Source organism: Hippocampus guttulatus, chromosome 21, assembly GCF_054856545.1.
Source record: "Hippocampus guttulatus isolate MCC_2025c chromosome 21, RoL_Hgut_1.0, whole genome shotgun sequence".
Taxonomy (NCBI): Eukaryota; Metazoa; Chordata; class Actinopteri; order Syngnathiformes; family Syngnathidae; genus Hippocampus; species Hippocampus guttulatus.
The window spans coordinates 12,924,593-12,951,043 of NC_141281.1; the positions used below are offsets into that span (position 1 = coordinate 12,924,593).

At 59.3% G+C, this 26,451-nt stretch overlaps 3 protein-coding genes across 9 annotated transcripts; 2 read left to right on the top strand and 1 right to left on the bottom strand.

The window, feature by feature from the left end:
- Nucleotides 1-1,962: 1,962 nt before the first annotated feature.
- On the top strand, nt 1,963-4,478 carry LOC147187248 (uncharacterized). The gene is made up of 4 exons (XM_086102405.1): nt 1,963-3,205; nt 3,724-3,848; nt 4,019-4,230; nt 4,309-4,478. The coding sequence occupies exons 1-4, from the start codon at nt 2,904-2,906 to the stop codon at nt 4,330-4,332; spliced, it is 663 nt and encodes a 220-aa protein (XP_085958531.1). The 5' UTR covers nt 1,963-2,903; the 3' UTR covers nt 4,333-4,478.
- A 1,150-nt stretch (nt 4,479-5,628) lies between these two features.
- Nucleotides 5,629-11,003, bottom strand: zbtb14 (zinc finger and BTB domain containing 14). Of its 2 annotated transcripts, none has more exons than XM_086102403.1 (10): nt 10,787-11,003; nt 9,422-9,610; nt 9,181-9,351; nt 8,172-8,270; nt 7,868-8,011; nt 6,948-7,186; nt 6,781-6,866; nt 6,557-6,667; nt 6,384-6,479; nt 5,629-5,833 (listed from the first exon to the last, which is right to left on the bottom strand). In XM_086102403.1, exons 1-10 carry the CDS (start codon nt 10,997-10,999, stop codon nt 5,658-5,660), a joined length of 1,524 nt encoding a protein of 507 aa, XP_085958529.1. In that variant the 5' UTR covers nt 11,000-11,003; the 3' UTR covers nt 5,629-5,657. The 2 variants fall into 2 exon arrangements, with proteins under 2 accessions (XP_085958529.1, XP_085958530.1); XM_086102404.1 differs by having other exon boundaries at nt 6,557-6,696.
- LOC147187250 (protein 4.1-like) lies at nt 11,000-21,073 on the top strand. 6 transcript variants are annotated; one of them, XM_086102401.1, is made up of 23 exons: nt 11,000-12,236; nt 13,209-13,462; nt 13,528-13,695; nt 14,428-14,532; nt 14,598-14,640; nt 14,820-14,895; nt 15,032-15,153; nt 15,219-15,315; nt 15,409-15,496; nt 16,159-16,311; nt 16,405-16,502; nt 16,578-16,753; nt 17,559-17,690; nt 17,768-17,916; nt 18,333-18,377; nt 18,451-18,486; nt 18,557-18,739; nt 18,812-18,907; nt 19,000-19,614; nt 19,913-19,957; nt 20,177-20,266; nt 20,327-20,407; nt 20,478-21,073. In XM_086102401.1, the coding sequence occupies exons 2-23, from the start codon at nt 13,403-13,405 to the stop codon at nt 20,484-20,486; spliced, it is 2,667 nt and encodes an 888-aa protein (XP_085958527.1). In that variant the 5' UTR covers nt 11,000-12,236; nt 13,209-13,402; the 3' UTR covers nt 20,487-21,073. The 6 variants fall into 6 exon arrangements, 5 of the variants coding, with proteins under 5 accessions (XP_085958527.1, XP_085958523.1, XP_085958524.1 ...); XM_086102397.1 differs by having other exon boundaries at nt 14,598-14,699; nt 14,820-15,153; XM_086102398.1 differs by having other exon boundaries at nt 13,350-13,462; nt 14,598-14,699; nt 14,820-15,153.
- The last annotated feature ends 5,378 nt before the right edge of the window (nt 21,074-26,451 follow it).

Genomic DNA, 26,451 nt, shown 5'->3' on the forward strand with positions numbered 1-26,451 from the left:
GTTTGCAAATGAGTGGGCGGCGGTCTGTGGCTAAGGCTCAATGCCATCTTGGCGGCCAGTTCGACAGGTCAGGGTTAGGCTATTTGCGCTCGGTCCCGGCAGCTATTGGCAGCCCTCCGCCTCGTTCGCCTCGCGGTAACGGTGGAAAACTGCCGCCACCAACGCTGGGCGGGCTCACGTTCGGTCGGACTGCAGCATTCGTCATTTGAGTTTCGCTCAAATGAAGAGGAAGGAATTTGAGTCAAAGACCACAAAGCCAAACGCCAACATCCAGAACCGAGGCGCGCCGGATTCCACACGGACGATTTTGGAGCAAATCCCAGGATTCTAAGGCCCCCCCCCCCCCCCAAAAAAAAAACAATGCAGCAGTCCCGAAGTTGTCCCTGATTTGCAGTCCAGTGTCCCCGCTGTCTCTCGCACGCACACACAAAGAGCGGGCACCTGAAGCCAAACCAACCGACGATGGAAACTTTATTGAAGGAAAGTCGCGACGGCGCCGTTCAAAGCGGCCTGCATTTTGGATGCGGCGCGCTCATCGGACGCCGACTCGCTCTCCCTGAGCGGGGGCATCGGCACACAGAAACAGAAAGGAGCGACCGCCCCCCGACGTCAGCGAAGCGGGCGGCAAACGGAAAGGTCGCTCTTCGGCGTCCGACGCGGAGCAAGACGATGGACATCCGCAGCCGGACGTGGCCGCCCGGCTGCGGAACAGCCTCCCGATGAAACGAGCCGCTGAGACGAAGGCGCTCCCGCCGCAAAATGTTCTCAGATGGAAAAGCGAGCCGGACGAGCCGCCGAGGTTCACGCGCTGTGCTACGGGCTAGCGATCGGCTCTCGGGTCACATTTTCTCCCGGCGCGCGATCCTTCTCGTCGCCCCCGTCAGCGTCACGTGCTTGCTTGTCGTCTTCATTGGCCGACGGGTTCTTTTTTTCGTCTGGTGACCGTTTTTTTGCCGGCGTGATGCGATGAGGCGTTGTCTCCCTCGAAACCTTCCTCGTGTTTAAGCATCGAGATGGAGCTGTAAATCTTGAGGGCGGGACCCCGTTTGATGGACATGATCGGGATGACGTCCCGCCGAGTGAGCGGAAGGAAGGCCCCGCCGTCCATTTGCTGGACAGAGCGGGCGGCGGGCCGATCGGATGGCAGCAATGCTGAAGAGCCTCGTCGCCGAATTGTTGAGCGGGCCGCTCGCCGCCGACCGAAAATGACACGGCGGCGCCGAGCGGTCGCAGCTCGCAGACCGTCGTTACGTCGCTCGCATCTTATCTGCGGACGCGGCGACAGTCGTCACGCGGAACATGTTTGGATGCGGCGGGTCGATTCCCTCGAGCTTCATGCCAACTTTAAAAGCACATCTCTTTGTGGCAAATCCCCGAGACTGACACGACAAGCTCGCGCCTGCCAGTTTGCCTGCCTTTGGGTGTAGCTGCTCCCGCCGGCGGGAGCAGCTTTGGCATTCTGCTGCTTCGGGTAGTCTTGCCATGACCACAAAGGTCTCCTCCCACCTACTAAAAACACGCGCGCACGCACGTCAAACTCTCACAGGCTCAAATGTGAGTGTGCGTGTGTGCGTGCGTGCGGTTTACTTGCCTGGAGCGCTGCTCTGTTTGTTCTTCATCCTCTTTAGTGCACATGCATTTATATACGTAAGCGTTTTAATTTCAAACGTGACAAACCTGTCGTGTGTGTTCGGGTTAATTTCAAACACGAAACAACCATTTGGAAAGTATTCATCCGGGGGGATCAATATTGAAGGACTGAACTCGAGACCGCCCAACTTTGTCTTGGCTTCAATGGCAACGAAACCAAAGAGGAAGTTCCAATCGACGTCCTTTCAAAATAAAGTCGCTTCCCGGTTCAGAGGAGTTGGGAGAACGTCCGCACGCGGGTCACGTGCTACTCAAAAATTACACCTTCACTTCCTGGAGTTTTGCAGTTTGGGGGGGGGGGGGGAAAGACTTCCCTAAATAGCCCTCCAGTTTGTACGGCAGATTACTCGCTGTGTTCATCAAATCATTCCTGTGATCATTACGAGGGAAAGAGCACGCGAAGACCGGCTGCAAAATCCAACGAGCTTCAATCGATTGGACTGCATCGCAGATCACGTCGACCTTTATTGCGAAAGTGTGAGCGGTAGCGCGAGCTGCGTCGTCGCAACTTTGCCAAAAGTCAGCTCGTTCCACAACCCCGAAGCCGCGCGAGCGGACGGCGACTTACGGGAGACAAAACAACAACAACAACAACACCCACCCTTGTCGAAGATCCGCCGCCGTCAGCCGCTTCACACAAACAACGCGGAAACGCTGCTCGAGCTGACCACTGCGCATGCTCCGTGCAGATCGCCAGCCAGACGAGTCGCGCAGCTGCAGCGGTCGTCCCAAAGCGAAAGGAAAATCGACTTTTCATTTACGTACCAGAGGACACACGGACCTCTTGTATCCGTGATATTTCAGTCAATTCATCTAAGTCCGAAACGTATTTTACGAAAAGCATTTCGAGTGGGCGCGCAGGCAAAGATGTTGAGAATTGAACAGCAAAACGCCTCGCTCCAGGCGCTAAGCTACATACGCTCAGGTGCTGTGGGCAATTTTTCACTCAAAGCCCACCAACAAATCACGAGATGGAATTTTTGGTGTACTAGTTGACAACGACAACAAAAAAGTCCTCTCAAATGCCTTGAAAGTGATGAGGGGAGCGAGTGAATCGTTTGTTGGGGATCGCTCTTCACCCAGGAACTCAACCCTGATCGTTCTGAAGGGTTTTTTTATTTTTAATTTTAATATTGTGGACTGTCGGCCCGGGCAATGAATCAATCTCACCGCCTTAAATACACTCTAGTGGAAGAAAAACGACCAATGGGCCAAACGGCGTGGTGCCACGTGAAAAGTACCTTGACGGCATCATGTTGAATGTGCCATATGCGCCATCGCCCTCCTTGGCATTTCTTGTCAGACCCTCCAAAAAGTTGTGCTCAGAAGTACCTCGGGGTATGTGTCGGGGCCCGCCGACTGTACACTCGCTACGCGTTCCAACAGCACGCCGGAAAGGGAGCGATCGTCATCTGACTCGGAGGTCCAGCCGTCGATCCAAAGCGGAAGAGCGACAACCGCACGTGTGCTCCGGGCCACTCCCACTCGCATCCTCGAGCCCTCCGCCGCTTTCCCGCGCCGCTCCGGCCCAACCTCGGCGCAGCGCCGCATGGAGGTGAGTTGCTTTCTCTTTGCACTTGATTTTCCGCATACAACCAGCACTATAATTAGCGCAGTGACATCCTGTCGTTCGCGCGATCGAGCTACGTCATTTAGCGGCAATGAAGAAGAGCTGTTCAAGGGAGTTTAGTCGACAATCGTCGTCCTTTCTGACTACTTATCGTCAATTACGATCCACGGTCAAACGATCACAAAATCCGTGCTTGCAAACGTGACATACCGCACCGATGGAGGGGCAAGGTCTGCTTGCAGTCTGAGGACCAAAGTGAAATCTCTTCCATCTTATTGGCCGCCAAGATGCGTTTCCTCCTAATGGAGACCAGATGCACGCACGCGCGCTGCGAGATCAATACACCGGATGCGTCTGGCTTCCTTCGTCATACGGAGCGCGTCCGCGGCCGGTGGAACGTATCCCGTCTGGAGCAAACGGCCGGCCAGTTCTCAGAGTGCCCCGCCGCATCGGCCCCGTACACCAAAGCCGCAGTCAACTTGTCTTTGATTGCCGGCCTACAGAAAGACGTCACCCTCATCAGCTGAGCAGACGGCGACGGCTGACTCTCGGCACATCGCCACGGAGACATACTGGCAAGAGCCGGAGAGCGCGGGGGAGGAGCAAGAGGAGAGGCAAAGTATAGATGGTAAGACAGAAGTTTGCCGAGGCTCGCGCGTCACCCTCGCACGTTTGGCTTGCATCCAATCCGGAAGCATGTTAGCACGTCGGCACGTGCCTTCCCCCCTTGCCCCAAACGAGAGGCGCGATTCTCCGCGTGACCTGGAAAACAAATCGTCAAATGCGATTGTGGTGCAGAGCTGCAGGAGGCGGGGCTATCCACGCCGCCGGCGGGTTCGTCATCCGAGGAGGCTTCTCCCGCTGCGCAGGCTCCGCCCCCTGCCCAGGCGCTCTTGGCCGCGCTGACGCGCCGACAAACGCGCGCGGTCCAGACGCGGCTCCGCAACTACACGCGCACGCTCAAGAGCACGCGCAGACAAGCCGTCACGCGCGTGAAGGACATCTTCGCTGTAAGTTTTGCGCACGCACGCTAACGGAATGCACGGCCTTAATCACATTTGCGTTGCTTTTCTTTCCTCGGTCGTAAGCCGCGGCCCCCAGAGTCCCGGTAGCCAATCGGCGGCCGATTGCTACGACAAAAAGAGCGCCGAAACCGTGCGGAAACGGAGCGAGTCGGGTGCCCGTCCCGCTCGCCCTTCCTGTCTGGCCGCCCGAAGTTTGGAGGATGAGGAAGTGCGCCGCCCGCCGCTCTTTTCCAGCGCACCGCGGCCTTTCCTCGTTCTGTTACGACGTGGAGCCTTCGTGCCCGCCCGCCTTCTCCACGCGCACCTCGGCCGCGCGAGGCGACCGGCCGCGCTCGGACGGCGCGGCGGAGCATCGCGGGGGCGGGACTTGTCGGGACTGCCCGCCGGAGACGTGCCGGTGAGTGTGACCTTTGACCTCACAGGCGAATTTGAGCACGAGCGGCACCGCCTGTGCGACTGCGCGTATCGATGTCGGGCGAGAGCGTTCGCGCATGTGTCGGAGGACGTCGTTCGCTAGCACCTTTGAGTCGAGCGCGTGAGGGCTTCCTGAACGACGGCCCCCTCGCGTAAATGCCTGCGTGTTTGTGTCGTTCGCGTGTCCGCGGCAGGGCGCGACGCAAGCGGCCGACGCGAAGCGGCCGGGCTTCGTCCGTCACGTCGAGCTCTCCGCCTCCCTGCCGGCTTCGGGCGTTGAAAGCGAACGCGCGCGGCCGAGGCGCACGAGGAGCGGCGGCGCGCTCGCTCGAGCCCGCGTCAAAGGTCGGATCTCTTTTCGACCAGCGCTTTGCTCTCTCCCGTCAGACGGCGCCGTCTTTGGCGTTCCTCTCGAGTGAAGCCCGGCATCGAAAGATTCTCGACCGCGGGGCTCCGCGGCCGTTTCCTGCGAAGAGGCCCGCCGCCGGCAAAACGTCTCGTGTGTGGTGCGAAGGCATCATTAAGGTTCACGGGCCCCTCGGCGCCAAAGCTTCCGCGGCCATCCAGCTCGACTTCAGTTGCGACAACGGGTATCGGCACGCGCGAAGAGGCCACGCGTGCCCACCTGAGTTGAAGTCGTCATCGGTCCAGGTTAGGCTAAGCCGCACAAGTCGAAAGGAGGCGGCCAAGTGGATTCTGGCAAATTTCACCTTGCGTCCCCGAGGTTCTCGAGGTCTGCCGTTAAGTCCCCAAAGATTGAGACACGGACACGATTGTCCTCTTTTTGCCAAGCAGCAGAGCCGCGCCGATGCAAGGCGCCGTCTCCGCGCGGCGTCTCTTCGACGTCGGCGAGCGGCGCCTCCACCCGGACCGTCTTCCGTTGGAGGTTTACCACGCGAACCCCGGCCGCCGTTGGCCCGTCAAACCCCGAGACGGCGCGGCGACCGGAGAAGAAGGCGCCGGCCAACGTTTGCGCTCATGAAACTGAACCGAGAGTTTTATTTTTGACGCGGGAGCCGAGCGTTTGCGTACGTTAGGAGCAGCTCATGTTGTCCATGTGCGACTCCTCGGCGGCCATGGCGGCCGCCTGCAGGGCTTCCGTGTCGCTCTGCAGGGGATTCGCCAACTTCCTCTCGCTGTGCATGTTGTTCTCGTGACGCTTCAGATCGGATGCCTGTCGACAAAAACCTCGGTCAGTGCCCTCACGGAGCATTTGCGGCGCAGCGCTACCGTGACTTCTTTCTTTTTTTTTTAACAAGCGGGACTCATCCATCGGAGTTGGCAAAAAGGCGAGTGCCCTTCCATCCACGGGTCGAACGGAACGAGAAGCCGTACCTCCGCTCGCGGACGAACCGCCCGCGCTTCCTGACTAAAATCGGCAGGCCGCACGTCACGGCACGCCGCGACGGCACTCCGTACGGTCGTGAGACTTGAGGAAAGCGGCGGCGTTCTTCTTTGAGCATTTCTGTTACGTTGCGCGCGATCCGACGTTAGGAGGGGGAAAAAAAGCCCCCATCACTTAGAGGGCCGAAAGCCGTTTCACCGACGAGATCCGCGACGACGATTTGACCGACCGAGAGAATCCGACGTCACCGTTTTGGTGCCGCCGCCGCGGAAAGGTGGCGGCAATCACCGCGCGAATAGAAGCTAAGTTTGACTCGGGGACGGATCGTTTCGGGACGCTAACGAGCGGCGCCGAGACGGAAATCGCGCGACGCCGGCACCTTGGCGAAGGCCTTCGTGCACGATGCGCACACGAAAGGTTTTTCTCCCCGGTGTCGCCTCTCGTGATCTTTCAGGTGAGACTTGTGCTTGAAGGCCTGCGGACAGACGGAGGGACGGACGGGTGAGACGGAGGGAGGGAGGGAGGGACGGCGGCGCGGCTCCGCCCACCCACCTTGTCGCACATCTGGCAGGCGAACGGCCGCTCGTTGCTGTGGACTCGCTCGTGTTTTTTCAGGTCCGGAGCCCGGATGAAGGACTTGCCGCACACGTCGCACCTGTACGGCTTGAAGCCCGTGTGGATCTTGAGGTGTTCTGGGACGGACGGGGGCCGGGGCGGAGTCACTCCGGAAGCGAGAGCCGTCCGTCCGTCCGTCCGGCGGCGGGGCGGCTTCTTACCTTTGAGGTGAGCGTGGGTCGTGAAGGCCTTGGCGCAGATCTCGCACGCGAACGGCCGCTCGGCCGAATGGAGCTTCTCGTGTTTCCTAAAAGGCGCGGGCGGCACGGTCACGCGCGCGGCCGGCGCGGAGGCGGGCCGGCCGGCCGCGACGACGCCCGCGAGCTACCTGAGCCGGCTCTCGTCCGAGAAGGTCTTGGCGCACACGTGACACGCCGGCTGTTCTCGGTGTCCGTAGAGCAGATATTCGAACTTCATGTCGGCCGCCGCCCAGGCGGGGGGCTGCTCGTCTTTCACCTCGCCCATGCTGTCGGCGAAGGCGAGCGTCTGGGTGGCGTGGTGCTCGGCTCCCGGCTCTTTGGGCTCCGCCTCCATGTCCGTCACCACGTCTTGGTCGTAGCAGGCCACCTGCGGACCGCGCGCCGCTACGTCAATCCCGGCCGTCGCGTCGAGGTCATCGCCAGCGGGCGAGTCCGGAGTCGGTCCCCACCCCCCCGAGTCCTTTTGTCTTGGACGAGTCCAGTCGCCTCGTTCGCGCCGCCGTAGTCGACGAGACCGATCGACAAGTGTCGACGCGTCACGGGGAAAAAGATGCGGGACTTTCTTCCATTCGTTTTGAACGACAGATTTGTTCATTCCCCGTTTCCAACTGGACATTTTGAAAGTTTGAACGTGGCCTGCCGTCACCCCCCCGACCTCCCCCGGCCGGGCCGCTCTATCGCTAGTCTGACCGATTCCGAAGCGAACGGTACTTTCAGACCAAGGGTAGTTCCACTTTTGGGAACGGACCAACGCAAGTCAATTTTGCGCGCCGCTCATGGGCGTTTTGCAGAACGCTGCGGTTTTCTGCACGAGCAAGCCCACTCCGCAGCGTCCCGCCCTCCGTTCCAGAGGAGAGGCCGCCAAACGGGACGCAATCATTCGTTCGCAGTCGGCGACGTGAACCCGCCGCGCGGTTTGTCTTGAACGCAACGGATGAAATGAAGGACGAGCGTTCTTTGAAGTCATCCCGTTTCATCCGAGGCGGAGTCAAGTTTGGACTTTTTCTTTTGGTCGCGCCCCCCCGCGGCGCGCTGCGTTCCGCGCTACCTTGTGCACGTGCTCGTTGGCCAGTTCCTTCAGAATGGCTTCCTGCACACGCAGCGCCGCGTTGGGAGATTTATCCAGCTCCTGATTGGCCGAGGCCCCGACGAGGTCATCTGCGCCGGGCGCGTCCTCGTGCTCCCCGAGAACCTGCGTTGCCCCACACATCATTAAAACAGGAGGGGGAGGGGGGGGGGCGATCTCCGTTAACGGCAAAACAATATCGGCGTCCCGTGGCCGAGCAAGCGTTCCCGACAGTAAGCGTAGGAGACCGTTGTTGACGTTGGCAAATAGCGACTCGAGCGTTGACCTCGGCCGCGGCGACCAGCTGAGCCTCGGGAGGCAGCGCCATCTTTACGATGTCATAAGGAAACTTGTCCTTCTCCTCGGAGGGCGCGTCTTCTCGTTTCTGCAGGAAGGAGGGAAAAAAGAGAGAGAAACTCTTCAATCCCGGTGGTTCGAACAGACTCTCACAAACTCCCCACGCAGAAAGCCCCGCCCACTTCACTGCTCTCATGGTACAATCGAGATCACAAACTTTTTTGGGGGGTGGGGGGGGGGGGGGGCACGAGAAGAGATATTGTCACGCTGCAGCATTGACCGCACCTAAAGAGGCGCTTTTTAGCCGTCGGGAGCCCACGATACCACGAAATGACAACGCCATCCCAAGGAGACGTGTCGGTTTTCGAGCACGCAGCTCCTCCCCGCCACAGATTCGGAAGCCGTCACGTCACGGGGCTCGCCCGACTCCCCGCTCCGACGGGAGACGTGACCCGGCGCCGCCGCTTCTACTCGAGCAAAGTTGCCGTAGGTGCCGCGCGTCGGACCAAATACTCCGGGGCGGCGTTGGGTTCGGGCGCCGCGCGGCCCGCCAACGTCGACGTGAGCCGGCGTGCGGGAATTCGACCGGCGTGTGGGCGCTTTCTCCCCGACGGGGGCCTCGTCCAGGAATTCTTCAGGGGCGATTCGTGCAAAGGGCAGCCGGTTTGAGACGCGCTTCCGATTGAAGCGGGTTGCTCCAACGACCGTTGCTATTATGGCATGTCGCTATTAAGAATGAATGATACTCATGTTCGTGACTTCTCGCAATAATTGGCAAACGTAAATGTGAACTCTCTTTTGTTGTTGTTTTTTTAACACACGGGCCGGCGTTCACATTTCCAACGGCGCTAGAAAACGGCCCCGTCCCATCACTAGCGAGCCGGTCTCGCAACGCTCCCGGCGGGCCGCCGCGTCGGCGGGCGGCGCTTTCGGGCCGAGGATTCATCACAAAGGTCAAACTTTTGTCGGACGCGGGACGAGGAGACGCCGGCGCCTACCTGAGAACAGAGTTTGTCGAGGAAGCGGATGCCCAGGATTTGACCCGACGACATCATCAGGTTGACGTCTCTCTTCTTGACGGAGATCTTGGCCGTGTACATGTAGTTCAGCACCTCTTCGAAGATGTCCGAGCGGATGAAGTCGATCTCGATCACGGACGAGTTGTCCACCTGCACGCGCACGCGCACTGAGTAGCGGCCGGCGCGCGCGCGTCGCTCGGGTCGGCCGTTGTGGGCCCACCTCGTGTTTTTTGAAGAGTTTCTTGAAGTAGTTGGAGCAGGCCGCCAGGACGCAGCGGTGAGCGCGGAATTTGACGTCTTCGACCACCACGGCGATGTCGCAGTGCTCCCCCTCCAGACGCTGCTCGTTGAGCAACTTGAGGAAGACGTTCTTGTGCTCCTCGTCCACATACTTCACCGTCTCGGCCATCTGCACGCGCGCATCACACGCATCCTTCACTCTTCACTCGGACGAGTCTCGCCAACGTGTGTCGTTGGGGGCGCCAGGCCTAACTATCGGATGAGGGCGCCGTCACGGATCACGTTTTCCACAAAACCGCAACGTGCAATAAAGTGCACCGAGTCACCGGATGAGGCGAATAGCTGCTCAAGAGTGGCGATGGCGAGCCCGTTTGCCTCACGGCTCAGAGCGTGCGGTTTCATGTCGAGGCTTTGCCGATGTTCTGCACAGTGTGTGTGTGTGTGTGGGGGGGGGGGGGTGTTCTCCGGACACTCTGGCTTCGTCGCACATGACAAAAGTATGCACGGTCGGCTCATTGAAACCCGGAAGTTGTCCATAGGTGTGGGTGGTTTGGGGCTGCGTATCTGCCACCAATCCTGTGTGTACCTGCCTCTCGCCCACAAGTCAGCTGGGATGTAGAAAACGGAAGAGTGGACTCGCCTACGTTACAATGTTACAAAATGCAAACGCCGACTCAAGTGTGGAGCGCCGATGGCGCTAAAATGGCCCAAGGAGTTTCCGTAACGACGTCGAAAGAGTTTGGGATCGCGGGAACGCGCCTTCGGAGTGTGTCCGCGCTCCGTGACGTCACGCGCAGACGTTTTTCAAAGGGCTAACAATTAGCACGCGGCCGCTCGCGGGCAAAGTCGGCGACGAAACCGAAGCCCAAACTCGACATGGGCCGCTCGGCCGGGAGCACGGCGACGCGCAAATGGAAGGGCTTCCTTGTTCGAGGGACAAGCGGCTGCTCGACGTTCGTCGCGGACCTCGGCGAAGCCGCCGTGACGCGAAATCGACAAACGAGCGGAGCGCAGCCGCTGCTCGCTTTCCCGGCCGACGTCCGCCCGCTGCGGATCGGACGGCTCTTTTGTTGGTCCCGTCAAATGGCGGCCTACTGGCGGCCGCTGGACTCGAGGCACAAAATGGCGATTTCCGCCAAGCTCTCGCTCGCTCTCGACTTGGCTTGCGGGTTGCGGTCGGGGCGTCGTTCAGTGGAGCACGTCTGCGCGCGGCCGTTCGCGTTCGCGGCTCGACCCGGGAGCGAGACGCAGGCACGCGGGCAACACGAGCGAGCGGGCGGCCATGAGCGGATCGAGAACGCGCAGCCATCCCCGCGAACAGGGCGCGGGCGCGGCGGGCTCTTACCTCAGAGTCGGCAGCGGTCGGGATGTTCGCCCGCGTCCGCTCACCGCAGGCCCAGCCGCCAGCAACGCTGGACCGCCCGCCCGCCGGTCTTGCCGCTGTTGTTGTTTTTTCTTCTTCTTCTTGATGTTGTTGTTGTTGTTGATGTCGTCGAGGCCGCGCTTTGCGCCCGCACGCGAAGATCCCAGACGGAGCGCCTGCCGGCTCATCGCGCATGCGCGGCGGCTTTCGAGGGGAGGGAAAGCGGTCCACATGTTCACGTGGTGCCGTTTCCGACCCGGTTCGTCATGTTTGGGTCACTAAGCAGTACTTAGTTGGTATCAATAAATTATTGAGACCGGGGGTGTCGCAGTCCTTTTAGCTCAGGCGCCGCGTGGAGGAAAATCTATTCCCAAGTGGGCCGCACCGGTAAAATCACGATTTACAAGAACTTCAAAATAACGCAAATTTGAGCTACTTGCGGGCCAGCCTAGTTTAAATTCTCCGTGATTTGCGGGCGTCAATTGTAATTACATTGTAAGAAAAAAAAACACAGCTTCCATTTTGGTCCACTGTATCGTATTTTTCCTGAAATTGTACGAAACGGGTGGGGATTTGCTATTATTTCTTTTGCGTTTGTTCAAAGAATACATACAGTATTTTGCACAAATGAACTCAAAAGAAATCCCTCAATAAATGCAATGCGACGCAACTCTCCAGTGGCGATAAGTCAAGTCCCGGTCAAAATATACAGTCGAACAACTTTTTTTCAAGGCACGAATTCGGTGAAGTGCAAAGAATTAAAGGGATTTCAGCAGGGCTTCGAGAAACTTGTCATCTTGCCCGACCACCGGACCCTCCTGTTTCATTCAACTGCGGTGTCTCCGTCTGACCACTGGGTGGCAATCACGTAACGACAAATATGACCGTCGTTGACAGAAGAACACTCACGAAGAAGAAATGGCCACGTCGCGCGGACTAACGCAGCGCTGTGCGCGAAACTCTAAAGCAAAAAAGTCCACACAAAAAGAAAAAGGCAAGAGGAGGGAAAGAGTGACCGATTCAAAACTCGGCCTTGCTAAAGCTCTCTCTCTCTCTCTCTCTCAGACACACCCACACGCCTGCATGGTTGTTTGGATTTCGATGATGTTCAACTAGAAATGGATGTTGTGGGCAAGTTGTCACGCGGTGTCAAAATTGATGGACGTCAAACACTCGATCGGACTTGATTGAAATCACAAAGAAATGAAATCCAGGCCCAAAAAGCTTGAGGTTAGACACGCCCAAAAAAGTGGGACTCTTTTCATTTGATTTGGGACGAAGCTCCACCTGTCCGAAGTGGTTGAGCCAGCCCCGCCCGTCCTGTACGTCATGACGTCAAGGCGTCAGACAAATGACGTTGGAAGGGAAAGGCGGGGGCACTCGCCCGAAACCGCGACGAAGAGAGCGAGCTAACCGGACGCCGGCGGCTTAGGTAAGGACGCTTTCACCTTCCATTCGATGGGTAATATTGCATGTTGGAGACGCGCGCGAGAGCTGGCCCCTGTGATGCTTGCTCGTATCTCCTGAAGCGAATGAAGACTTTGACCGACCCCCCCCCCCCCCACACACACACACACTTGCTTCATCATGCCGCAGCTGTGCGCCTGCGTTTGCAGTGCTGGGCCGGGCTGGGCTGTTTGCTGCCGCAGGATGGAAGCAGCCGTCATGCAATCCTTTGCTTTCAAAGTCAATGCATTCAAAAGAGAAGACTTTCATATTCACCATTTGAGAACACGCTACAGCCTTAGGCAGATTACTTTTTCTTTTTCAATGAAAGTTGTTCAAATGACTTGAAGACAAACTTAACATTCTTTATTCTAGACATGCTTTGTGCATGGTAACAAGCCTGAAAACGTAGCGGACGGCATCGTCAAAGACCAGAGCAAGCAATTCGGAACACTGGAGATTGGGCAACCATTTGTCAAAATAAAAAGCCCAAGGGGGGGGGGGGGGATTCAGCAAATGTCGACATAGGATACACAAGTGATCACAATGTTTCAGTCATGTCTTTTTTAAACTTCAATGGCCTGATTTTTGCTTGTCCAAAAAAAAGAATCATGTCAATGATTAGGATTGCAGCAACATTTGGGGGTGTACCCTGCCTACCGCCCAAAGACATCAGGGATAGGCTCCAGCCCCCCCCCCCCCCCCAGCATATCGGGGCGATAAACGGAAAATGGATAGACGGATTTACTACACACGCACACGCACACACACACGCAGACATAACATTACAAGAAAAAATCAACCTCACCCCCTCTTATTGTAAGCTCCACCTTCAGAACCCCTCCCCCCCCCCCCCCCCTCCACACACACACACGCACGCACATGCTGACCCACATCATCTGACTGAAAAACAGAGCACACGATGTTAATCCCTTTTTCTGGATCCCCTGCTCAAAAGCATTGCCATGGCGACCCTCGTATGACAGCTGGCGGGCCAAAGGATTGACGAGCGCGAAGGATATTTCAATCGATTTGATTCTGACATTGCGGAGAAGCTCATCGGACTTTCATTCGTGTTGCTGATCAATACGACGCGCAGCTTTTGCCGGGGGCACCGAGCCAGTTCGTCCTTGAACCGCATCCGCCGATGACATGGCAACCGGGGGGGCGCAGGAGGCGGAGTCCCTCCCAGAGGTGGCCGCGCCCACGCAGGTAAAGAGCCGCCGCGCCTCGTCCTCGGCGCGGCAGAAGCGTGATATCGCCTCCCGCCCGCTCAGTCAGGAGAGGGCCGAGGCGTCTCGGCGGCCGGCGAGTGGAGCGCTCCAACCTCGGCCGGCGGTCCGCCCGCCCCCGCCCCCGCCCCCGGCGGAAGGACCCTGAGCTTCAGGAGCGCGCGGGCCAAAGTCACCCTGTTGGACGGATCCGTCTTCAGCTGCACGCTGGAGGTGAGAGCGCCCGTCGGCCGCGCGACGCGACGTCACATATCGTATATAACGGCTCGATACCGAGACGACGCGTTCGGCGCCGGCCGAAAAAAACGGCGGCTTCGGGTAAGCCTTCCCGGCGGGCCGTGCGTGTTTTGCGCTCGATGGAGCCGGCGAGCGAAGCGAGGACTTTTTGACTTGCCGCGCCGTCTCTTTCGACGCGGGTTGACGGACGATGCGACAAAAAAGAAATAAAAACCCAATCCGCAGCCCTTTCTCGGAAGAGCTCGACACCCCGAAACCGTCCCGACTTTGTGGCCGTCCCTTCCCAAACAAGGATGTCTATGTTGCGTCTTCTAAGTTTGTCTTCCGAGATGATCCTTTGGTCTGAGGCGCGGGTGTCAAAGTCCGGTCCCGCGTCTTTTCCACGTCTCCCCGTTGCAACGCACGCGATTCAAATCGTCAGGAGCGTTCCAATGCCGCTTCGGAGCTTGCCGACGATCCGATCATTTGAATCGGGGGCGTCGCAACGGGGAGACGGCGGCCCTCCGGGACCGGACTCGGACGCCTTTGGTCCGAGGTGTCGCGAGAGTGGATTTGCGCGCGAGCCGGCACTCGCCGATCCCGACGGCGGGATCGATTTTCCCAAGCGGATCTTCTCTTGCCGGCGCGGCCGGCCGACGGTCCCCCTCGGAAGCGCGGATCCGCGAGCGGCGTCGCCTTGACGGCGTCCGCCCTTCGCCGTGTGTGCAGAAACGCGCTCGCGGTCTTCAGCTCTTGGACAAAGTCTGCCAGCACGTCAACCTCCTGGAGCGAGACTACTTCGCCTTGTCCTTCAGAGACGCGGACGACAACAAGGTAGGCGTGCCGTCGCGTGGCCGCCCGCGCGCGGCCCCCCGTGACCTCTGAACCCCGTCTCCTAGAACTGGTTGGATCCCGGGAAGGAGATGAAGAAACAACTCCGAGGTCAGCGAGTCTCCGGCGGGCCGGCCGCAGCGACGCCCCGCCGGCAATTGTGTTTCTTGGTAGTTTGCGATTGGCCTCGGAATTATTGATGGCGCAAATGGAGCGGAACCTCAAGAGGTCGCGGGTGATGAGCTCGACCGACCGACCGACCGTGCGTGCGTGCGTGCGTGTGCTTGCAGGCATCCCCTGGAATTTCTCCTTCAATGTCAAATTTTACCCCCCCGACCCTGCCCAGCTCTCCGAGGACATCACCAGGTAGGAGCGTTCTACTGTCCGGCGATATAAAAATCAAAGCCCAACTTGTTTCGAGCTGGAGTTGGCAGGCTCTCGACACAAAGCAAACAAGACGGCCCCCAATGGCAAAAGCTCCGATGAGGTTGTGTGCGCGCAGGTACTTGCTGTGTCTGCAGCTCCGAGAGGACGTAGCCTCGGGTCGACTCCCGTGCTCCTCGGCCACTCTCGCCGTGCTCGGCTCCTACACCGTCCAGTCGGAGCTGGGCGACTACGATGCGGGTAACGCGCCCGGCTCGCCGTCCGCCCGCCCTTCCTTCCTTCATCCTGCCCCGCCCTTCCTTCAGACGAATGCGGCTCCGACTACGTCGGTGAACTGTGCTCGGCTCCCAACCAGAACAAGCAAATGCAGGAGAAGATCACGGAGCTTCACAAAAGTTACAGGTTGAAATGCAGATTGCATTTCCATGAATCGGGTGAAAAGTCATGATGATGATGCGAAATCTTCACTGTGTCAACCTTTGCGACCGTCTTTAGAGGAATGACGCCGGCTGAAGCCGAGATGCTTTTCCTGGAAAACGTCAAGAAACTTTCAATGTATGGAGTTGACCTTCATCACGCGAGGGTAAACGCCCGCCCGCGCAGAGGGTGATTTCACCGTGAGGAATATCCTGCTTGCGATTCCTTGTCAGCACTCTGCGTAACGCTCAACTTGATGCGGGTGTTTCTAGAGAAAAGAAAGACGCGGCCCCCTTCCCGTCTGGAGTCGATTGCGCGTCTGTCCGCTGATTCTATTTTATTTTTTCCATCGAGTCCGATTGAGCGCCGGCACAAAGCCGATGCCCCCCTCGCCCCTCGAACTCGACAGCTTTTGCGTTCTCCCGGGTGGGCCTTTGTACGCAACTGTTTGCCGACGGCGAGGGTCGCCTCAAGCGTGCGCTCGCTTTTGTCCCCCCCCAACGCGGTGAAGGCGTACGAAAGCGCCAAGAGGCTTTCTTGGTGCTCCCGGAGAGCAAATGTTTGTCACGTGCCTCTCGGTGAATGGGCTTCTTTTCTCTTTGTTTTTCTTTCTTTCTTTCTCACGTTATCCGTTTGTCGCTTTGAACGGCCTAGACGCTAGCGAGCCGCTTTGCCGGCTCGTCTTGGGGTCTCCGCCGGGTGAGGCGGCGGGGGGCCGCGGCTCCGCCTTTTGTCGGCTTCCGTTCGCTCCCTTCCACGTTTCGGGGACGGCGTCCGTCGGAGCCGCCGGCGCCCCTCGACAACCGCCTTGCGCGTGCGTGTGCGTAGGACTCGGAGGGCGTGGCCATCACGCTGGGCGTGTGCGGTAGCGGCCTGCCGGTCTACAGGGACCGACTGAGGATCAACCGCTTTTCCTGGCCCAAGATCCTGAAGATCTCCTACAAAAGGAACAATTTCTACATCAAGATCCGCCCCGCCGAGGTGACGGCCCGGCCGGGAGAGATGCGCTCCGAGCCCTCGGGAGAGCAAAGCGGCGCGCGACGGCTAAACGACGAAGCGCTCGTTTGTGTCCAGTTTGAGCAGTTTGAGTCGACGATCGCCTTCAAGCTGCTCGACCACAGAGCGGCCAAGAGATTGTGGAAAGTTTGCGTGGAGCACCACTCCTTCTTCAGGTGAGCGAAGCGTCTCGGCCGGGTCCGGCCCGGCGCCGTCGCGCGTCCTCACCCGCGCCTTTCTCCCCTCCTCAGACTGGCCTCTCCGGAAGAACCTCCCAAACGTTTCCTCTCCCTGGGCTCCAAGTTCCGCTACGGCGGCCGAACTCAAATCCAGAGCCGCGGGGCCAGCGCGCGGATTTCCAGACCCGCGCCGCACTTCCCGCGATGCGTCGGCAAGAGGAACCTGCTGAGTCGCAGCCTCGATGGCGGTACGGCGCCCGCGCTCCACCCCCGCGCTTCTCTTGCGCGTGTAAATAGACGCGGAGGGCAAACTAACCTGCGAATGGATAAACGGGGCTCGAGTTCGCCGCTCGACGCCGGCCGGTCACGTTTCGTGCGATTGATCCTCAGCTCCGAGCGACACGCCCAAATCCTCTCTCGGTGGCTCTCCGGCCATCGCTGGGAGCTCGCCAGCGGGTAGAGAGCAATCTGTCCTTCGAGCGCTTCCCTGTTGAGCTTCGAATTGCCCGCGGGAAACGGTGTCACTTTCCCGGGAGGCCACGCTACCCCTTTTCCTTTTTTTTTTCAATTCACGCTGCCCGCCCAAGCGCAAGTTTCTTGTCTTTTCCGCGCGGCCGTTCGACGTGGCGTTTGCCGGATGGCACGGACGCAAAAGGGCGGACCGAGTTGTCCCTCCCGCGTTGTCCCGGCGGCGGCGGAACGCCGGCGTATGTCACCGCGCATCGAATGATGCGGTCGCGGGACGCCGCGTGGAACGTCGCTCCGATGTCCCGCCTTCTCCGGCATGTGGGAACGGCGCGGGCGGATCGAAGCTTCTCTTTTGCGACGGAGCACGTTTGTGGGAAAGAATTGCAGGAAGTCGACATCCCCAATGTTCTTTGCGCTTCGGAGGCGGAGTCGCAAGGTCCGACGGCACCGAGGAAGATTGGCCGCTTTGCACGGGGCCCGAGCTCCGATCGCCTCTCTTGTCCATCGCTTTGAAGACGGGCGAGCCGATATCGGATCGATGCCGGCGGGACGGCTCATCGCGCGCGCGCGCGTGCGTGTGCGCAGACATGGGAACGGGCCTGTATATGGTGTCTCAAGCCATCACTGTCGGCGACCTCATCACCGCGGTGACGCCTGAGAAGAGGAGGGAGGAGCACACCGATGAAGGGAGCGCTCGGGAGGGATCGTTTCCATCAAGTCGGTGAAAAAGTTCAACCCGAGAAACGGCCGTTGCGTTTTCTCATCTCATCATTTCATCTTTTCTTCGATGCCAGTCGAGATGGCGCGGGCCGGCGGAAAGGCGGAGCGGGAGGCGGAGCGAGAGGCGCGGCAAGAGGCGGAGCAAGAGGCGGAGCGGAGCAAAGTAACGGAGGCGTCGGAAAGTCCGCCAACTCCCGAGCGACTCGACGACGAGCTGCAAAATGTTTGTAACCTCACTTGGAGATGACGCGCCGATTCCGCCCGAGCGCAAATCTCGCGACCGAGTCATCTTCCGTCGTCAATCCGTCCGTGTTCCGAAGCGCTTCCCGTCGAAGGTCGGGGCGGGCCGCGGCTGCCTTTTGGCGAGACTCGGGGCGCACCCGGAACTTGACACGAGCTTGTCGGCCGACGCGCTTTTGCGGTCGATCGATACCGATGCTTATCTGTGTGGTGGGCATCGCGCGCCAACCGGTCCGGCGCGTACCTCGAGTCGGCTCGGCCGGAATTGCCCGCGAGTTGACGCGAGACTCCGATTAGGACGAGCGCTTCTGAAAATCGGCGGACGGATACGGCGCGCTCCTCATGAAACGGAAGCCGTCGCCCCTCTCCTTGCTCGTGTTCATTGGTTTGTGCCTCCAGACAGAGCCGACGGAGACTGCGGACGGAGACCTCACGGGAACAGAGGTGACGATGACCGTGACCGTGACGAGGTGACTCGCGTGCGCAAGAAAAGCCAACCTGTCTTTCTGTGTGTCAGTCCGAGCAGGAAGAAGATTTTTTAAAAAGCCATCAGGTAAAACGGCGGACGGTCGTTCCTCGAGATTTGTCGAGCCGACCCGCCGACCTCTCGACTCTGCCGTCAGGAAACGACGTCGGGAGCGCGGAAAGTTGAGAAGGCGCCGAGCGCCATCGGCGACCTGCGCCGCTCTTTCTTAGAGGGAGAGACGCCGGCGGGCGGGCCCACCGAATGGGAAAAGCGTTTGGCGGCCTCGCCCGTTCGCCGACTCGACGACTCGCCGATGATCGAACCTTTGGAAGCGGATGGGGTGAGGCTCGCGCTCGGAGGCTCCTCGTCGCGATCGGATCTCGAATCCGTTTGTGTGTGCGCGCCCGCCCAGGCGAGGCCTCCTTTGAATGAAACGTCTCCCGAGCTGAACGCTTTGCCGGAGTCGGCCGCAAAACTCAAAGCGTCCGGAGAAGAAAATCTACCGAAGGTGTTTGTTGTCCTTCGTCGGCACTCGAATCCCCCTTTGTCTCCCTTTTGACGGCCGGCCGTCTCTCCGCTCGCTTGTTTCGGATGTCGCAGGGGGTCCGGACCGTGACGGCGGCGCCCGGGGAGGAGGAGTCGCTGCGTCAGGTAGCGGCAGAAGCTTTCGCGGGACCGCCTCCGCCAGGGGCTTCCGTCATTCACGCCGCAGAACTCGCAGTCGGGGACGCGGTCCGAGACGCTCGGCGGCTTCGCCGCCGGAATAGCTTCGCCGGCGGCGACGATGACGAGGACGCGCCGAGTAGCCCGGCTAGTGACGATGATGTCGGCGAGGCGAGCCAGGATGCGATGGGCGTCGTAGCGCAGGCGGTTGCGGAGGAAGCTTCGGAGACGGCGGTCGGACGGAGACGCGGCCCGCGAGCTGACGTCGCTACTCGGGCTCGCGCTCCCCGTAAGCGGGAGCGGCACGCGTGGGCGGCAACGGAGGCGAATATCGGCCCCGGCGCCGGGCCCCGTTCTCTCCCGGCTCCCGGTTCATCGCTCCGCGACCGTGACGCGGACGACTCGGAGGAGGAGGAGGAGGAGGAAGGTGGCCGAGCGACGGGCCAAAAGGTCCCTTCCCCCGCGCCGCCCGCGCGCACCCGCCGGGACTCCTCCGGCTCGGCCGACAAAGAGCTCGACGAGCGGGACGAGGACGGGGGGAGCCCGCAAGAGGTAACCCGACCGTGCGACGGGCGCTCCCGCAAACCGGTCCCGCGTAAAGAAAGTCCCGGATAAAGCGTTCCCACCGAAAGCGACCCACGGTGACGTGAAGCGGCTCTTTCCGCCAAAGCGCTCCCCGTCCGCCGTTTCCTTTGAAAAGCGCATTTCCCCACCTTTGAGCGGTCGCCTCCTCCTGAAGCGCTTGAGCGAAAGTCTCCCCATTGGAGATGCGCGGGCTGACCGGCTGGAAGCGTAAAGACTTGCTTGAGAGTGAAGGCCTTTGTTTTTGTGCTCGGTGTCTTTTTGTCAGGCGATCCCCGGGGCGAGGAGGACTTTGACGCTCCGAGCTCCGGGGGTGAGTACGCGCGCCCACTTTTGCTTTTGGAAAGCCAAAACAACGGAGGCAACGATCTCAAGTCATTGTGAGTTGCAGTCGAATGGATGAATGTTTGGAGAGGGGGGGGGGGGGGGGGGGTCATTGGAACGGGGAAGGCCGGAAGGTGATTTGGAGACGGGCGAGCACGGAGGGAAAGCGCCGACGTTGACGAGCGGCGCCTATTTGCCTGCGTTTCAGAGGCGAGCGGACGCGGACGGCGCCGTCCCCCCGACGACGACTTGGCGCGGCTCGGCGGCGGAGACGGCCGGCGGCCGTTGCGTGGCCAAGGTACGCGAGTACCCCGAAAGTCCGGAAGAGCCAAAGTCACCCCGCTCCCTCCGCCAACAGACGGTGAACCGAGGGATTTCCGAAAGCAGGATCGAGAAGAGAATTGTGATCTCGGCGGACGCGGGGATGGACCGGGATCAGGTAAAAGCGCCGCCGGCGCGGGACACGCTCGCGAGCGTCCCTTTGTCTCATGGCTCTCTGTGTCTTTCAGGAAGCTTAAAGACTTGAGCCGGACCATTTGACCGACTCCGACGCTCGCTCTGCCGTCGCGCCTCGTGACCGCCGCCTTTGGGTCGACGCGCTGAGGGCGAGTGACGTTTCGGTAGCGCGGCCGCCGGCGGAGCAGCTCAAACTTCATTTCTTCTGTTATTTATTTCTTCGTTTGTTAGTTTGAATCGTTGCGACGTTATGATGCCACGCGAATCCGTAGCCAAGGGCCGGAAGGTGAAGGTGAAGGTGCCAGTGTGTTGCCCACTTGACAAAGCTCCCGACCGCACCGCGGCTCATTCGCCGTGAACAAGTGCTTCAGTCTACCTTAGCGATGTTAGCATGCTCATCTTGCTCCGTAGTTGCAAAAAAAGAAAACCAAACGCTATCCGCTTCCAGTCCGACTGTCGGTTGACTTTGCGGCCACCGCCTCGCTTTGCTCCTGCGGCTCGTCGGTTCTCTCATGAAACGGGAAGAAATGACGTCGGCGTACTCGTCGGTGTGACGCTCACCTGCGTAGGCTATGTTGTTCTTGTACAGGAAGCTATCGTTTATTGTTCCTCAAACCACCCGCTGTGTAATACGACGTCACGACCGAGACTTGACTGGCTTTTTTTTTCTTCTCTTCAGACAACAAATATTGCCGCCGCGCACCTTTTTCGGAGAGGTTGGTCAGGAGTCACCCGGACGCCAAATTTGGCCCGGGCGTCGGTCTCGTAAGCGTCATTAGGGACGCCGCGAGCTTTCCTTTCCGAGCGCTCGCGGGTCAGCTCGCTCGGATATCGCGGGAAAGTTCCCGGAATCGGAAAAAAGGCCCGTCCGGCCACCGGCGTTCACGCTCCCGCCTTCGGGCGATGAGCGGCGCTCCGGAGGCGTGAGAGTCAGCGGAGCGAAGCGCTCCGACGAGGCCGGGGAACGCCGGTGGCGCGCGTGCTCGATCCGTCCTCCCCGAGCCCAAGGACCGGCCTTGAAGCGGGCGCGTCGGAACGGGGAGAACAGATCAAAGGTCCGAGTCGCCCGCCGAGTCGCCCGAGATCATCAATTCTGCTTCTCGGGGGGTCTAAAAGTGCCGCCGCGGCGGTACGGCCGAAGCAAAGGCTTTCGGGTCTTTATTCTGTCAGAAGGTTAGGCGTAGAACATTTCGAGCCTCGCTAGGCGGCCGGACACGAGCGAGGGGTGACGCCCGGCGACGAGCGGGCCCGGCTCACGTCCGGAGGGCTGGCGGCGTGCGACTCGATCGGACGAACGTTCTTCAGACAACCTCGGAAGGCCCGCTCGGTCGACAGGCGATTCTGTTTGACTCCGTCTCCGAACGAGAACGAGAACGGGATCGCGGAGGCTTTCCCCGAACGATCGGCCGCAACGTGTCCGTGCGGAAAGCTCACCCGGGTTAGCCGCCCACGAAGACGGGGTCGTCGGTCTCGGCGGAGGTGGATCGCGGGTAACGGTTGGCGACGGAGTTGCTCCGCCCGTCCACGCTCAGGCTCGGGGTGCGTTTGGTCTTCGTGGCCGGCGGGCGGCGCGGGACCGCCGGAAGCGACCCGTACTCTGCCCGCCCCGTTATTGACGTTAAACACCAGCCGCGCGCGAGGCGAGGGACGGATATCGGAAGTAGACGCGCCGTCCCGACAATTTCATACGGGGCCCGGCCGCCCCCTCACCTGTCCTTTGATCATCTCCGGGCCAACGGCATCCACCGTGGCGCTGCCGATAGCCAGCGAGACGCCTTCCGGTCGGCCGGTCCGAAAGTCCAGAGACACGGACGCGTCGGAACCCACCTCGTAGCCGTCCCGCACCGAGCGGGCACGCAAACGTGACAATCATTTCCCACGGGCGCCGACGGGCTCGCGCGTCGTCGGCGGCGCGACTCGCTCGGCGCGGCGTATCCGCTGCCGTTAAAGTAGCTTCCCGTCTCCTCCTTTGCGAAACGGCAAGTCATGTCGTGCTGCGAGGCCGGCCGCGAGAGATCCGGCGCCAAGCCGTTCGCGCTCGCCGAGCGAACGCAACCTCCGAGACTCGTCGTCACCTGAGACGGGCGCGCGGGCGACCCGTCACCGTGACGTTTATTCTTCGGGCGTCGCGCGCGCGCGCGGCAATCCGCCGAGGTACAATCTGCCGTCCGCGTCCAGCCGGTTCCCTTTGACCGCCGCCGCGTCCGCAGCGGAGGCGTCCGCGGAGAGCGAAAGCGAGCGTCGAGCGACGTCCGCCGTTACCTGGGACGCGGGCGGCCCGGTTACGCGCGCGTCGACCTTTTGGACGGACGGACGGACGCGAACTTCCTTTCGCTCACCGTGTGCCATTTCCCGTCGTTGACGCTCACCGCCGAGGCGGCGGTGGCCGCGCCCTTCCCGAGGTCCGCCGACATCAGCGCTCGCCCGGCCGCAGGACGGCAAAGTCCACTTGGCCGGCGTCGGCCGGCGGGAGCGGCAAGCCGTCCCGAGCTCGGGTTCGCAGCGACAAGCGCGCGGACAAGCTGTCGAGAAGGCGACGACGTTAAGCCGCGTACATCGGCGATCCGCCCGGCGACGGCGTTTTAAACGATAAGACAACGGATGTGGATGTGGCTCGCGGCGACTTGCCGACTAGTGAGAATCCAGAACCGTCAAAGTGGAAAGATGTCTCTTCCGCCTGTGGACCGAAAGCCCGCTTTATGTCAGCCGCGTGCGTGCGCGTGCGTCGGGTGGGGGCTTCGCCTGCCGAAGCAGCCTCCGCACCGCCCTCGTCCGCCGATGTAGTTCCACGGGCCGATGTTTTTCTCATTGAGCGACGCTTCGCCCAGACGGCCCCGGAATGTCGACCGCCGCAACGCCGCCGGCCTCTGACGTCACGCGCGAGCCGTCGTTAAAAGTTGGAGCGCGGGCGCTGCTTTTTGTGGGGGGGGGGTCGCCGAACGGACAGACCGGGACAAAGCAAAAGTGTTTCTTTTCCACGCGCTCACGAAGGCCCGCGCACAAACCGATCGGCGTGCGATTCAAGTGCCGGCGGTTTTTCGTCAAGGCCGGCGCTCAAGCCGCCGGCGCGAGACGGAGTTTTGTCTGCCTCTTCCTCGAGGGCTAAAGTCAAGGAGAGCGCTTCAAGGACCCGGCCGCGGCCGCGCGCCGCCACAGACGGACGGACGGGGAAATGAGTCTGGTGACTCCAAATCACGTTTGGTCGCCGGTTTCTCGATGCCGGCGACTTGGAACGACTCAATGCTCCTCCTCTTCATGGCAGAAGCTGCAACGTTTCCATTTGCTCTCTTTTGTCTGCGCCGGTTGCGGTCATCGGCGTCCCTCGCGTCCGACCAATCGGCTCCCTCGAGCCTCGGCGCCTCGCCCAGGTGTTCCTCGTTGCCTCGTCACTCGGCTTGCATTTACTTGGCGGGCCCGCGGCAGCTGTGTCGGTGCGCTCCTGTGGGGGGGGGGGGGGGGGGGGGTCGTTCGGAGGACTCTGTCGGTCTCCTCTGATTTTGTTCTTCCGGTGCACTTGCGCAAGTGATTCTATTTCTTTTTTGGCGAATGCGTTTGGTTCAGCCAACCCTCCTCCCGGTTTCCCGCTCGTCTGGGTCCTCTAATACCATCACGCCAAACTTGACAGAACGAAACGGCGGATGCACAGCAATAGCCGAGCCTCGAGCGCGCGCCGAGTAAGTACGCTTGAGATGAGATCATCATTTTGCTCAATATTCTTTCGGGACTTTTTGGTTTGGTGGTGTTTTCTTTTTTAAATGGCACAAAACGAGCGTCTAGCTGGCTTCAGCAAACCGCGTTTGTCTGGACTTTTGCACGGTTGCAACGAGATGCGGCCCGGTCGCGGGTTACGTCCGCTGTTCCCGGGCCCCGCGTTCATGTCTCGCCCGCTCGTTGGCATCCGCGCCCGTCGCCGCCGGTCGTCCTCGGGGTCGACCGATCGGCTCGGTCCGTTTCGCGCGTTCTCGGCGCGCTCGCCCGGCTTTGCTGCCGCTACTCCGCCTTTCGATGTCCTCAAATTGATTGAGATGCGATTCGCCAAAGGTGTCGATTAGGTGAGGCGTAGCCCGTCCGCGCCTCGCATTTGAACGGTCGCCGGTTCGGGGCGCCGACTCACCCGCGACCTCACTGAAGGCAAATGGAAGAAGAGAAAGTCTTCAAACAAACAACGGCTCATTGTTGCCAAAGTACACTTTTGTCGATGAAAGCCAGAGGACACTTGTTTAGAGGGTCAACGGTGTTGTGCGCGCAGCTGTGGAGGTGTGAAAGCATCAACTGGGTGGGTGGGCTCTCGCTCTCTCATTCGCACCTCGAGGGCTGGGTGGGGGCTTTTGTTCAGCGTGTTTGGGTGTGGGGGAGGTGGTTGGGACGCCATGTAAACCGATGACGTCAAAGTCCCTTTCAACCTATGCCTTCGTTCTTCCATGTATGAACTCGTATCATGATTGATCAATCTGAAAAATCAAAGCCACAACCTGCGAGGGATGAATGTGGCTCCCTCCGGTGGACACGGTGCGACATTGCATCCCTCCAATCTATTTGGATGGAGGCTCCTCTTTCCGCTCAGACCAACTTTTTTTTTTATGGGGGGGGGGGGTCTTTTACACCAGCCGTGGCTGTAACAAAGACAAAGAAATCATCGATCAAAATAAAAGCCAGCATCTCCAAGCCCTGAATGGAGCTCCCTCCGGTGGAGACGTCACCTCACTGCACCCCCCCCCCCCCCCCCCTCCATTACGATTGGAAAGAACGTCGCCTTTCTGCTCGTAGACGCCTCTTTGGGGGCCTTTTCGCATCACCAAAAGTAACAATGGCGTTCGGAAATAATTCTTTCCTGTCACACCACGAGCTGTTGGATGATTTACGTTTTTATTCTAAATTCGTCCACGTATCGACTCAAATATTGAATGATTGACCTCAAAGCCCTAATTTCCGACGGCCTCCGTGTCTCCCTCCGGTGGACACGCCGCACCATCGCACCACTCCAACCGGTTTGAATCGTCGAAGGTCGGCTTTGTGCTCGTCGACCCAGTTTGGAGTGCCCTGACCAGCAGCGAAAACAATGACTGCGTGGGAAAGAATTCTGTCCCGTCGTGTCACTTTATGTTGGATGATTTAGCCGTTTGTTTCTTCATTCTTCCCTCGACCAACTCGCTGATTGAAAGATCTACTCGGAAAACCCCCCAAAACAAAAGTCCAATCTCCGAAGGCCTGTAAGTGTCTCCCTCCGGTGGACACGCCACGCCATCGCACCCCTCCAATCCGTTTGAATGTTCAAGGTCCACTTTGTGCACGTCAACTCACCTTAACTGACACTTTTTCAAAATTCCATTCTGTTTTTAAAGACGTTTTTCAAGTTGTACGCATTTTTATATTTGAATTGTCTACGCGTATTACACCATACTCGCAGAATCCTGAGCGGGAATTAACTGTATACCTTCCCAGCATTCATGGCGACACTCACGAAGAATGTGTGTTTAAACGTGTGTTTTGGGTAAATTCTTTCTTGAGTCATGATTTTGATTGTGTCATTTTTCACATCTCGAAATGATCACATTCAGTCACAGCAAACTGAATAAAATACTAGCGAAAAATGACACAATCAAAATCATGACTCAAGAAATAATTTACCCATTCGAAACGAAAGCGCTGTGGCTCATGTGCCAAAACATTGTGACGGGATGGATAGGATTTGCTTGAATTTAATACGGATTTATTTGGGTCATGCTCATCCCTTGATCATTAGAACTTATTTATGACGAGCAAGTACTCGTCATAAATATGCCTTTGTGACATGGTTTTTTTTTCCAAGTTGTTTCAAGAAAACATTGACTAGATTGGACAGGATTTTTTTTTAACACAAGACATGTTTATGACGAGCAAATACGTGACCTTTATGACATGTTTTCTTTCAAGTCGGAGTGACTCAAGTTGGGGTTGTTCTCTCTCTTCAGCGCTTTTCGTCACTACAGTGATCTGTGGCTCACGCTGTGGATTTTATTGTATTTCAGCGTCTCGAGCGACTTTCAA